The 13,168-nt window shown below is 57.7% G+C and overlaps 5 protein-coding genes across 5 annotated transcripts; 3 read left to right on the top strand and 2 right to left on the bottom strand.

Annotated features, from left to right (window-relative positions):
* The first annotated feature begins 423 nt into the window (after positions 1-423).
* Positions 424-3,834, top strand: BP01DRAFT_105280 (putative serine/threonine protein kinase). Its single transcript, XM_025570275.1, has 3 exons — positions 424-1,531; positions 1,579-1,676; positions 1,727-3,834. Exons 1-3 carry the CDS (start codon positions 625-627, stop codon positions 3,692-3,694), a joined length of 2,973 nt encoding a protein of 990 aa, XP_025429186.1. The 5' UTR covers positions 424-624; the 3' UTR covers positions 3,695-3,834.
* On the top strand, positions 3,742-4,945 carry nut2 (mediator complex subunit NUT2). The gene is made up of 3 exons (XM_025573585.1): positions 3,742-4,005; positions 4,066-4,162; positions 4,255-4,945. Exons 1-3 carry the CDS (start codon positions 3,975-3,977, stop codon positions 4,595-4,597), a joined length of 471 nt encoding a protein of 156 aa, XP_025429187.1. The 5' UTR covers positions 3,742-3,974; the 3' UTR covers positions 4,598-4,945.
* A 299-nt stretch (positions 4,946-5,244) lies between these two features.
* Positions 5,245-7,126, top strand: BP01DRAFT_358722 (uncharacterized protein). Its single transcript, XM_025575500.1, has one exon. The coding sequence runs from the start codon at positions 5,595-5,597 to the stop codon at positions 6,867-6,869; it is 1,275 nt and encodes a 424-aa protein (XP_025429188.1). The 5' UTR covers positions 5,245-5,594; the 3' UTR covers positions 6,870-7,126.
* A 1,315-nt stretch (positions 7,127-8,441) lies between these two features.
* On the bottom strand, positions 8,442-11,427 carry BP01DRAFT_417413 (uncharacterized protein). The gene is made up of 4 exons (XM_025579259.1): positions 11,272-11,427; positions 10,667-11,154; positions 8,925-10,537; positions 8,442-8,870 (listed from the first exon to the last, which is right to left on the bottom strand). Exons 1-4 carry the CDS (start codon positions 11,323-11,325, stop codon positions 8,677-8,679), a joined length of 2,349 nt encoding a protein of 782 aa, XP_025429189.1. The 5' UTR covers positions 11,326-11,427; the 3' UTR covers positions 8,442-8,676.
* A 206-nt stretch (positions 11,428-11,633) lies between these two features.
* On the bottom strand, positions 11,634-13,004 carry BP01DRAFT_393559 (putative erythromycin esterase; the record flags this gene model as incomplete). The annotated part of the gene is made up of 1 exon (XM_025578245.1): positions 11,634-13,004. The coding sequence occupies one exon, from the start codon at positions 13,002-13,004 to the stop codon at positions 11,640-11,642; it is 1,365 nt and encodes a 454-aa protein (XP_025429190.1). The 3' UTR covers positions 11,634-11,639.
* Between the last annotated feature and the right edge of the window lie 164 nt (positions 13,005-13,168).

The following is a 13,168-nucleotide window of genomic DNA, read 5'->3' on the forward strand; positions in this document are numbered from 1 at the left end:
GATGCTGGACTGAACTGGCGTTCAACTCTCTCGACTTCCCGACATACTCAAAAACAGGCACTTTTGCTGCTTGCTCTTCTGGCCTCCAACCTTGATAAGTAGATCTCCCTTCCTGTGGAACAATCCTCAAATCGTCTGTTGTTGATATCAATCATTCTGCCCGCTCCGTCACCAAGGCGGTCAATCCCCTCTACTCCGACCTCCACCTCCCTGTCATTCATCAACTCCCCCCCATTCTTCTCCGTCTCTCTCCCCCTCAATCCTGCTGGCTGCTGCTGTTATTGCTGCCTTCTAGTTCTTCTCTCCACTACTCTCTGACTCATTGGCTGGTATCTTTCACTCTCTGGCCCTGGGAAACTCCTCTACAGCCCTGTCCCCCTTCCCCGCGCCAACTGTCCTCTCCCCGTCTTCCTCGGGTTCAGATCCCTTGCTGTTCACCGATCGTCAACACCTCCGATCCTTCTGGATACTGACACCGGGTCCATATACCCAACCTCTCATAGCGTCCCAGATTCGCATCCTATGCAGCAGCTATAGACATCTTTCTGTCCGCCTGTTCGATTGCCAAGCCCCGTGAGGGCCCCTCCTCCGCCCCCCTCCCCCTGATCCGATCGCACCCGCAACATGTCCTCCTATCAGCCGAACCCTGCTTCTTACCAAAGTCATGCGGCGCCGCGTCTGCCCGTTCCCGCCTACAACCCGGTAGCTGCCATTGCCGCGCCCGCAGGGACCTTCTTGCCTGGCACCAAGGTCCAGGTTGGCAGCCATCGCGTCGTGGTCGAGAAATACCTCTCTGAGGGAGGTTTCGCCCATGTCTACGTTGTTCGCCTACCCAAACCGGTCGAGGGCTCCGATCGGGCGGTTCTCAAGCGCGTGGCGGTTCCGGACAAGTCCGCGCTGGCCAATATGCGCACCGAAGTTGAAACTATGAAGAAACTCAAGGGTCATCGACATATCGTCACCTACATCGACTCCCATGCGTCACAACTGCAGGGTGGTGGCTACGAGGTCTTTCTGCTCATGGAATTCTGCGATGGTGGAGGTTTAATCGACTTCATGAACACGCGGCTGCAGAACCGCTTGACCGAACCCGAGATCATCAAGATCTTCTCCGACGTGGCGGAGGGCGTTGCCTGCATGCACTACCTCAAGCCGCCGCTGTTGCATCGCGACCTGAAAGTGGAGAACGTCCTCATCTCGCGTCAGGGTACTGCCGCGCTGTACAAGCTGTGCGACTTTGGATCGGCTGCTCCCCCTCGCCCCGCCGCCACCTCCGCGGCGGAGGGGCGGTTGATCGAAGACGACGTCCAGCGCCATACCACGCTGCAGTATCGCAGCCCGGAAATGATCGATGTCTACCGGAAGCAACCCATTGACGAGAAGAGCGATATCTGGGCCCTGGGAGTCCTGCTGTACAAGCTATGTTATTATACCACCCCGTTTGAAGAGGTCGGCCAGATGGCCATCCTCAATGCGAGTTACAAGTTCCCGAGTTACCCGGTCTTCTCGGATCGATTGAAGATGTTGATTGGTAGGTTGCCTGACTGTTGGATCGGCGATTGTGCTAATTCGAGATAGCTTGGATGCTGAAGGAATCACCGCAGAAGCGGCCAAATATATATGAAGTGGTGCGCGAGGTCTGTCACATGCAGGGCAAGGAGGTCCCGATTAGTGATGTAAGTAGCGATAGCATCTGTCATACGGGTATGCTAACAAAATCGTACAGATCTACGCGGCTCGCTCTAAATCGGAGGCCCGTCGGTACCAGGAATTGCCACCCTCCCCCACTGAGGCGCCACAGGTTGGTGCCGTCTTCTCTCCGCCGGTTCAGGAGACCCAGATCATCCCTGAGATTGCGCCGATGCGTCGCGGCCGTCCGACAAGACCGACGCAGTCCCCACACCATTCGGCCAAGCCCAGTCCCTCCCCGTTTCGGGGCTCAGGGGATCCGTTCTCCGTACTGGACAATGCTCAGCCACCTCGCAACTCGACGGATGAATTTTCCAATCGCTTCCCCTCGTTAGATCAGTTTCAGATCCTGCACGAAAAGGGGGATAAGTTCGACTTCGAGTCGGCCGTGCCGGATTCGAGTCCCGAGGATGATGATCTTGCGCGGCGCCTCACCCATGCACTGGCGGACGATGCCTTTGCCAAGCACCAGTCGCCCGGGCCCGAGTCATCGACCAGCCAGCGTCGCGCACAACCTACGTCCACTCATTCCGCCCCCGTCGAGCGCGTCGACAATCCGCGCGATGAGGGACGCGCCTCGGTGCCGCTGTACCAACCTGCCCCCCAGCGACCGACGATGGTGTCGACCGGTACAATGACCTCGCCGCCAGGGACCCCTGGGTTGTCTGAGTACAAGCCGTCGAGTCGGCCCATCTACAAGTTTCCCCCGACCGACCATCAGCGGCGTCCGTCCAGTCACAAGCAACCTTCCGAGTCCGACCTCAAGAAAAAGGCTCCATCGCCTGCTGCGACTGCGGTGGTCCAACCTCGGGGGTCGTCCGATCGGATTTCGGACTTGTCAGCGTCCCCGCGGCCCTCCCTTGACGGCGGTCGACCCAGTAATCTGGAGGTGGTAGAGTCGGCAGGACGCTCGCGTTCGGCCAACGGTCGCTCCCGCCCGGTGTCCGTCCATGCAGGGGCCCGATATGACTTACCCCGTGGGTCGGAGAGCGCGCGGTCGTCCCTGGACCTACCCCGGTCGCCCTATTACGAGGGCGGGGCTCCCTTGCAGCACGCGCGGACCGAGGTAGACTCACGAGCCAACATCTCTTCGGACGTAGACTTTCTCCGCGCACGGGAAGAGGAAACCAACAAGAAGCGCGAGAAGAGGTACAGCGGCACGGCTAAGCACAGTAAACGGTCTAGCCTGTCGACTTTGTCCCTCTCCGGCACCAAGATGTTCGGGGGGCGGTTCGGGGACGCCTTCCGACGGTTCGAGCATAGCACCTCGGAGAGCAAAGTGCAGTCGCCGGTGACCGAAGAAGCCCCCAGCAAGCCTCCCATGATGCTCTCGAGTGCTGATCTTAGCTCCGAGCCTGCCAGCGAGCTCATCGATATGGACGGCAACGAGGACATCTCGCCGGAAATGCGGCGGGAGCTGGAGCGGCGCCGGCTCTCCCAGGAGGAGAAGCGAGTCGCCATGGCGGCCGCAGAATATCGTAAGCGGGTGGCTGAGGGGGGACAGCCTGGTGCTGCAGGGGGTTGGCGCGACGGGCCACGATCGCAGGCGATCCAGAACAAGGTGCAGTCTCTCCTGGGCGAGTCCACCCGGGCTCCCCCGCCCCCCAAGACGGCGACGGGCTACGGACGGTACACGGATGAGACGGCGGCGGCTTTGCCGGCAAAGCCTTCGGAGATTCGGTCGACGCGCGGGAGCGCGCCATCGGAGCTGCCGACCAGCCTTGGGAAACCGGCTACGGCCACCGGACGCCCGGGATCGTCCTCCGGCGCACGTCCGGCACTACCTCCCAAACCCAAGAGCCTGCGCGTGCCCACGGGAATGGAAGGGCAATCGGGCAGCCAGGACCGGAGTCCCACGGTGGCGGCGACGCCTGCCAGTGCGAGTGGTGAGGACTGGGAGGCGAGCTTCAGTCGACGGTTCCCCAGTCTATCCGGCTTAGAGATGGAGACGGAGATTGAATTGCCCCGGGTGACTCCTACTAGTGTACGGACGAAGGAGGTATAGTTTGGTATACATATATGTTTAGAGCGTGTTGTGAGCGATGTGAGCGTGTGAGCTATAATTGTATTGATGGGTGGATAGACTTGTTGCATGGTCATAAATGTGATGTTCATGTAGTTACTGTACTGTACGGTACTGTGTAGACCGTTGTTGAACCCAAAAGGTGACATGTCTGTACAGTAATCCCCAGAGCGGTGAGCGCCTCCGACTCCGCCTTCTCCTCTACTCCGTTGTCTTTGGTTTCTTTCTCCGCACCACCATTCTTATCATTATTCCCATCGTCATGGCCCCAATCACCCTCACCACGGTCGACCGTACGTTCCCTGCTCCCCGTGGAGCTCGAAATATGACTCATACTAACAAGGAACCTCTAGACGACCTGAAAGAAGTCATCCAGCATCTCTTTGAGATCCAATCCGCCGTCCACGGCTACCTCGGTCCGGAGACCCAACAGGAGCTAGTCCGGAAGATGTATGCGATGCGATGCCTCCCAATCTTTCCAGAGCCCTCACCGCCACATTATCTCCTAAACAAAACGAAAGACTGATCCTCGACTGAAACAGCAAAAACCTCACTCTCTCCCTCCAAACCCTTCAAGCCCACACTGCGGCCTCGAACCCGGACGCCACCTCCGTGGCCCCGACCACCAACCCGCAGGACCCAGCGCTGGGCAGCGTGCAACTCCCACCGGAGATTATCGATTACGTGGACGCAGCGCGCAATCCGGACATCTACACGCGCGAGTTCGTCGAGCTGGTGCAGCGCGGCAATCAGGACCTCAAAGGCAAGAAGGAGGCGTTCCGGTCGTTTCGGGATGTGTTGGCGCGGGAGATCCGCGGGGCTATGCCTGAGTGTCGAGGGGAGGTGAAGAGGGTGATGGAGATGACGGGAGGCGAGGATCAGTAGGTTTTTCTGGGTTTGGAGGAGGCTGTGGGGATTTACAAAAAGACTTTCGAATGAGGGGTTTGGGGTTGGAGTAAGCTTATGGGTGTTATCGTTGCATGGATCTATGGATGGCGTTGCTGGGTGTTGTGTGATGGGTGGTGTTTATTCTTTGTGTATGTATGTACATTATGTCATGGGTGTTTCAGATCTCAAGGTGTCTTACGTTATGACTTCACTTCTTGGATGGGGAGCGGAGTCAATAAGCTGCCGATCACTACGGAGTATTGCTACAGCCTCAGCCAGCCAGCCAGCCAGCAGATGGGCTGTGCTAAAGGGGCCGGGAATGATGAGATGGAATTTGCATTACGGAGTGCTAGTACGAGTACTATTAATAACTTTTCAAGTTACGTCTCCAAATCATGACATTTCCAGCTCCACGTGTTGACGCAGGGGATGAGGGCGATCGGGAGGTTATTGTGGGGGGAGGAAGAGGAGGATGATATCAGTATTGAATAAGGAGCACTCACAGTAGCCTGTGTACGTACAGTATAGATGAGAAATTGGTATCAGTCAGACAGACACAGACATGAACCACTCCGTAATATCAGGTGATGATGGATCGAGTGGAGCTGTCATCCTCTTTTCCCCGCGTTTGTTTGTCGACTACTGCAACACTGCAGATTCTCACTCTCTCTCACGCCCTCTCGTGACTCGCTCACTGTCCTTCCCTCGATTTCTCTCTCTTCTTACTCACTCTCTTCTTTTTCTCACTCTTCTCGCTTCCTATTCCCCTCTCCTCTCCTTTCCCTTCCTCTCCTCTCCTCTCTTCCTTCTCCTCTCCGCTCCTCCGCTTCTCCCTATACCTCATCCGCTCTACCGCATACTTAGCTCCATTTACCTGCATCAACTACCTACCCAACTACCCAACACCCAACCCTTTCTCTTGCATCTGAGTCACTAATTCCTGTCACCAAGTTCTCCTCCCCTCACAGAACTATCGCAACACAACGATGAAACCATGATCACCAGCCCTACCACATCCCCCGGCAATGGCGTCGTCGGGGGCTACACCGGTTCGAGTACCGCCATCCGCATCGCCATTGCAACACTAGCGGCCATCAGTTGGTACAACGCCGTGGAGCTGGTCATCCTCGTCTTTGTGACCTTTGCCCAATTCCGGGGCCCGTACTTCTGGTCCCTGTTGGTCTCCTCTCTGGGCCTTATTCCTTATTCTACCGGCTTCCTCCTCAAATACTTCGAACTCGCCCCGGCCGCCCTGTCGGTGACATTGATCACCGTCGGCTGGTACACCATGGTGACCGGGCAGTCCGTGGTGCTGTACTCGCGGCTGCACCTCGTCCTGCCCAGTCCACGCATCCTCCGCCAAGTCCGGTACATGATCATCATCGACGCCATCCTCCTGCACCTGCCGACCACGGTGCTCACGTATGGCTCCAACCTCGCGCCCTCGAAAGCCCCCTTCATTGCCGGCTACAACATCATGGAGAAGATCCAGATGACCTGTTTCTGCCTGCAGGAGTTTATCCTGTCGGCGCTCTACATCTGGGAGACGGTGCGCATGCTGCGCCTCGACCCCGACCGCGGCAAGCGCAAAATCATGTACCAGCTCGTGGCGATCAATCTCATTATCATCTTCCTGGATCTGGGGTTGCTGGTCATCGAATACCGCGACCTCTACATCATGGAGACGATGATCAAGGGCGTCATCTACAGCGTCAAGCTCAAGCTCGAATTCGCCGTCCTCGGCAAACTGGTCCTTCTCGTGCGCGGCCACCACGTCTGGAAATGCGACTCGGCCATCGCCGTCAGCAGTCCCCCACCACCGCCGACGGCAGTCCCCGACGAGCACCACCACTACCACTACCACCCTCACCACCCAACGATAACAACCAACACCCCCACCACAACAACAACAACCACCACCACCACCACCGGCCGCCTCGACTTCCCGGATTTTGTGGATGCCACGCGCGTGACCTCGGACGTGACACACCCGGGCACCCACGCACCCATCGCGACCCGCCGCCGCTCGCACCCCTGGATGGACAGCGAGGACGTCTCCATTGCGATGTTCGAGCACGCGACGTGCACGACGACGCGCAGCACCAGTATCAGCGCCCGCGGCCCGCACACGGGCCACTCGGACGTCTCGCATTCGTGGAGCGGCGAGACGCAGACGAACAACTCGTTTCTGTCGACCACGGGTGAGGAGCGGGAGCTCAGCCCGGTGGACTTTACGGGGAACTGGGGGAAGCCACCGGAGAGTTACTAGTTTTCTTCTTGTGGTTGGGGGGTGGTTATGAGGTTACATGTCATGATTGTATGAGTCACGATGTTTATGGCCGCTGCTGGTTCCTGGGAGTGTTTATAATAGCGGGTTCCTAATTATGCACATACTGATTTTGGGGGGTTTGTTACTGTGTACTGTGTACTGTGTACTGTGTGCATCTTAAAGATACCCAGTTTGGTTTAGATTAACTTGGTGGTAGTGGTGCGAGTCAACAGCATGAGCATAGACATACGTCAGGCTCCTCCGCTCTGGAAGCTGGAACACTAAACAGTAAATAGTAAACAGTCGATAGTGGATACACGGCCAAGTGCCACGACACTAACCTACCTACAGTAAATCAAACAAGGTCCGGAAGGGCCGGTGAAGTGGAGCCCGCGGAAGGTGGGTGGCGACGGTGCGTGCCCTTCCGCCCCAACCTTGACTAGAGGTACGGAGAAGTCCCAGTCCATGACCATGACCATGGTTGCGCATCCGTGGGAACAGGAACAGAGACAGGAACAGAGACAGGAACAGGAAAGGAACAGGAACGAGGAAGCTAAGTAAACTCAAGGGAGTTTGTACCTGGATACCACACAAAAGAATGAGGTTAACTTGGTTAATTTAGTAGCAAGCCAAGACAGACAGAGTAGAATCGACAACTTCCTACCTATACTGGTGTTCTAATGTGTGTGATGTGCATGCTAACGTAAGTATACAAGTTCTCAGTGGCAGTTAACCAAGTCAGTTGCATTCTCTAGTAAGCCAGTGGAGTACGTACTGTGGACTGAAGCAAGGGATCCAGAATGGTGGTTCACCAGTGCAATGGATCTAGGTGCTGGGTGCAGTAGCAGTTCTGACGATGATGCCCGCTGTGTAGGTCTGATAGAATAGAGGACTTTGAGAGGCATAGCACCTGGGAGTAACCGGACGGTACGGGTGAAGGGTGTCTGTGGAATATCTCGTAGTGCATGTATCTCCCCCCCAAAGCATAGTTCATCGGAAGTAAGCCTGGCTTACCTCGTGTGATTCGGCAGTTGCACCTCACTGCCGCTGTTGCAGTCAGTCAATACTCTCATTTTTTTTGTCTGGTTCAAGGCAATTAAACTAACCACAATCTACTACTGAAAACTCACCAAAACATCAAATCTCTGTATGCAGGTCTTACCAGGCAATCGTACCAAAAGGCTCGCTCATATTATGTGATTCATTCTGAAGAACACCGATAACACGCCGTCATGCTGGGAACTTACAGGAAGTCAAATGGTCATTCAGCACATCTCGCCTAGTCCGACTTACTTCTTCAAGAATGGTTGTCAGGATTGATACTCTGCGAATCTCTGTGCCAGATACTCGACCCGTAGGGGCCGTGCTGGAGATTTCAGTAGTTACTCAAAGACACGCTACGAAAGAAACAATCGATTCATGATCGTGACGAAAATCAACAAGATCAACAACCTAATCAAACAGAACCAATCCATCCCAAACACCGCTGAAAGAAACACCATACACCACGCCAGTACAGCATGCCTGATGCAGTTCAAACCCCAAGCGCCCTGACAAGTTCGAATCATAAACACCAGATGACAAACACGCTACAAAGCAACCCTGGCCACGCGACAAGAAGAATCAATAAACAATGGACCAGGGACTACCTCATGCAACCTTCCGCTCATCTCAAAAACCCACTTCCTAAAACTACCTAAGGATAGAAGATGGTTAAAGGTTAAAATGAGAACCGGCGAAGAAATCGCAAATCCGAGCTCGGTCGGCACACAGACATCCAAGTCATGCAGGGCAACGCGCGAGCACCCTACGAAAAACGGTTCTTGGGCTGAGACAGCAAGTGCAGACGGCTCATAGTCAGTACCCCCCGGCTGCGAGGGCGGGCACTGCCCGGAGTGGTGCTGGTGCTGAGGTGTCCGGCCGAGGGTCTGGTCGCCGAGCGGAGAGGAGTGTGGGACCGGGGTTTGAGGGGACTCGGGGTGGCGGCGCTCGAGGCTGGGCCTTGGGTAACACTGGGAGTGCCCGTCGCCTTGGCAAAGAGCGTCGAAGCACGACCTGTCTTCTTGAACGGCGAGGGCGAGCTCATTTTCATGCGCTTGGCGCTGCGCAAACCCGCCTTCTCCGCCGGGGGCACGTTCTCCGCATCGGTCTCCTCCGCCTCGACAGCCGTGCGGTTGCGCTTCTTATGGCCAATCCCGTGAGGCACACCTGCAATGTCGGGCATGGAAGTAGAATCAGTCTTCTCCGCCTCGACAGTCGGACGGTTGCGCTTCTTATGGCCGATCCCGTGGGGCACGCCGGCAATTTCCGGCAGGGGCGTAGCATCAGAAGGGCGGACTTGGCGGATAGTAGGGGTAGTGGCGGCGCTGTCCTGACTGGCACTGGCCGTCTTGCTCGGGCTGCGGGCGTGCTCCGGAGTCAGCGTCGGGAGGGTGGGATAAACAATGTCGGAAACCACGCGAGAGGCGCTTGCAGGGGGAAGCTTCGAAGGGGACGGCGAGAAGACCGTTTCCTCCTGTAAGCCCTTCACGCAAGGAGTAAACTCCACGCGTTTCTTGGGAGAGGGAGTGTGCGAGGGTTCCTCGGTTGCGTCCCGGGAGGAGCCGAGGAGCATGTTCGAAGTGAAATCGGGCGCTGCCACATGCGTGCCGGCGGCGATCTTGGAAGGGTCTTTGGAGAAAAGCTGGTGGGGTTGGCGGAGGATCGATTTCAGCTGGCCAAAGGTGGGCAGGTTGCTCTTCAACCGAGGGTTGAAATCGGTCTGGGGGGTGCGTGGAACCTCCGGCTGAGTGGGAGCTGGCGACCGAACCAGCGACGGGATCATGGAAGTGCGCGCAGGTCTCACGGTCGACGCACGCGCCGCCGAGGCCCGGGTCGGCGTCATCAACGACTTGCGGAAAGAGTGTTTGGGACGCGGCACTGTCGGTTTCGGGCTGTTGAACAGAGGGAGACGACTGGTAGAGGTGTCATCGGCAGGGTTGTGCTTGACGCGCTTAGCAGAGGCAGCAGCCGGAGCAGGAGAAGGTCGCGCGATGAACGTCTTGGAAGGCGAGGGCGACTTGCTGTGGGTGTCATCCAATCCGGCCTTGGAGTTGGTTCGCTTCAGAGTTTTCTTCTCACTGACCGGCTGGAAGCGACCCGGAGCGGTCCGGAAGGCCGAGGGATGGTTGGCGATGGAGTCCATCTTCTTGAACTCGGCCAAATGGGCCTCGGTGAAACGGTCGGTCTTCCCCTTGGGCTGCACGATCTTTCTCTCCGCGGGCTCAGGCTTGTTCTGCGGGTTGCATGCCTGGTCAAGGACCATCTGGGCCTTGATCCTCGCCGCGTCCTTGCGCACGGTCTCCATGAGCTTCTTGGCCTCGTCGCTCAGCTGCGGACTGGCAAACTTGAACTCAAACGCAGGAGTGCCATAGTAAGTCGAAGCAGGGGACTCTCTAGTCTTGGTCGGGGTGCTCTCGGTGGCAGTCTCTTTGACGACGTTGCCCTCGGCGTCTTTCTTGACGGGGTTGAAGCCCAGAACCAAGCCCGAGTCAGGTTGCTTCGTCGTGCTCTGGTGGACCTTGCTCGGATGCATATCCTGATGAGAAGGACGCGCCATCACAGTCGACGGGGTCTTTGCACCGGCAGGTTGTGCCGCTGCGGGGGTCGCCTTCAGCGGAGTGGCAATGCTAGGGATTCGGGAAGGGGTGCCCTTGGTTGGCGAGGCCAAATGGGCGGTGATTCTCTTGGGCGTCGCTTCAGCCCGCGCGGGGGCGGCACTGGGAGTCTTCTTGGGCGAGGCCCCAGTCTTGTCGGACGCGTCACCAGCACCCTTCTTAGGAGTGGTACCGCTCTTGGTGAACGCGGCAGTCTTCATTTTCTTGAATGTCGACTCGGCCTTGTCAAACGCGGCACTGATGGATCGCTTTCTTGTTTGTTCAGCCTTTTCGGCTGCGAGACGCGTAGTTTCGACTTCGATTTCCTTGGATGCAGTTTCGGGTGCTTCGTTAGCCGGCGCAGACGGTGTTTTACTAGTTTCGCTAGTAGACGCAGATTGCTCTGCTGCGACTGGTGGTTGGGGTGCAGGGTTGAGTTCAGTGAGAGTATTCACGGCAGTCTCCTCACGTTCAATCACAGGGGGCAGGTTGGTGGGTTCCTTAGTGGGTTGGGATTTCTTCTTGCTGCGCGTGTTTCTTCTGGTGTTTGGTTTCTCACTGGGCTGGTCGTCATGCCGATGGTTGACGTGATCTGTGTTGACGTGACTGTGGTGCTCGGCGGGGCCAGCTGGGGGTTGCGGTTGCGGTTCCTAAGCGGGTCCCTCCCATCAGTGCCTGAGCATTAAAGTACAAAGAGCACACATTCCTCACATCCCCCTCCCTTCGGATTGCAGGTTGGGGTGGGATGCTCGGGGCGAATGCCTTACCTCGGACAAGGAGGCCTCGCGATTGCGCAGGCGGGCGGACCGTCGGACCGCCATGGTTAGTATATACACAATGACGAGGGATGGAGATCGATGAAAGATCGGGACAACAGGGGAGGCGATTGCACTTCACACCAAATGCCATGCAAGAGGGTGACGACAGGAGGAGAAATGGGAGGCATGGGGTAAACTGGAGGCGAATAAACAAACCCGCGGCAGGCGGTGAGCTGACGTCAAAGCTTAGATAAGTTGTCACGTGTTTATGCATTTCCCGTGACTAATTATGCCGGTCGAATTCACAACTTAGTTCAGTTATGCTCAGTCTGATAAGTTGATAAGTTGATCACAACTACACCCCAGTCCATCAGCAACTACAATCCAAACGGATATGTTTCCTCCATGCCCATGACCGTCTTGGGCTGCACCGTCTCCAATGGTTTCACCGCCTCCGTCTCATCGAACCAGACATACGCGTCGAACTGCTGCTGCAGATCCGCCTGCGAGTAATGCGACATGCGCTCCGTGTCCGGCCGATAGATGACGCCGATGAACCGCTCGAGCCGCTGGCTCTCTTCGGCCAGGGCGGCTTTGAAGTCCGGGGCGATGCGATCCTCCCTGAAATCCCACACGAAGCGCGGGACCCCCGTGTTGTGGGCCACCCACTCCCAGCTGTCCGGGCGGGAGGGCCGCACGGCCATAACCTCCATATCCTCGTCCCACTCGTGGGCGGCGGCGACGGTGCCGGTGTGGGTGCCGCAGCCCAGAATGGCGACGTTGTCGCGGCCGAAACGCTCGCGACACAGCTGGCCGATGTTGACTTCCTTGCGGCGCGTGCCCATACTGGTGAAGCGCGCATCGCCGCAGTGGGAGTTGTGGGCCCAGACGAGGGCCTTGCTGCCGACGGGACGGCTTTTCAGGACGCGACGCAGCGTGTCGACCATATGGGTGTCGCGCAGGGTCCACGAGGAGGCGGAGCTGTAATACATGGCCTTGTAGTAGCGCTCGGCGTCGCGCACCAAATAGGCGTTCTGCTGGCTGCTGTGGGACTCCTCGCCGTCGTGGACATCGGTCTCCGCGTACTCCAGCCGGCGGGCCAGCAGGTCCCGCAGCATCTGCACCACGCCTTTCTCGCAGTCGGCCATGCCACGCAGCGCGGCCAGTCCGTAGGCGGTGGGATCCTCGACCCACGGCTGCAGGCAGCCGTAGCGCTGGCGGGCCTTCTTGCCGGCGGGCGGGTCGACGCGGTCGAGGTAGTCGGTGACGGCCTTGATGGAGGCGCCCATGCTGTACAGATCGAGGCCGTAGAAGCCGACTTTTTGGTCGGGGTCGGAGAGGGTGGCGTTGCGGTCGCGCATCCATTCGACCAGGCTTTGGGTCTCGCGGTTGCGCCACATCCAGGTGGGAAACCGTTTGAAGGGCTGCTGCTGGTCGTTGTCGTCGGGGCTGTCGGGGCGGATGCGCGCCTGGGGGCCCGGACGCTGGCGCACGTAGCGGTCGATGGACTCGGCGTCGGGGTAGTCGGCTTCCACGGCGACGATGTTGAAGCCGTGGTGGGTGACGAGGTGTTTGGTGATCTCGGCGCGGGCGGCGTAGAACTCGGAGGTGCCGTGCGTGCCGTCGCCGAGCAGGACGACCTGGTAGTCGCCAAAGGAGTCGAACTGGGCGCCGAAGTTGGGGGAGGCGATGGGGGGCAGAGGCTGTGCGGCTGCGGTGAAGAGGTCTTGGAATTGCGACATTTTGGGGGGTCGTATTCGTCGCCAGAATCTACTCATGAATACTTTCAATCAGTGGTGGTTGTCTCAGCCCATGATGATGTGTGTTTGCTGGGGGGAGATAGCTTGGTGTGGTGTGGGTTGTGAGTTGAGATTGTATGATATATACGAGGTGTGGTGGTTAGGGT

The sequence above is a fragment of the Aspergillus saccharolyticus genome, assembly GCF_003184585.1.
Source record: "Aspergillus saccharolyticus JOP 1030-1 unplaced genomic scaffold BP01scaffold_28, whole genome shotgun sequence".
Lineage (NCBI taxonomy): Eukaryota > Fungi > Ascomycota > Eurotiomycetes > Eurotiales > Aspergillaceae > Aspergillus > Aspergillus saccharolyticus.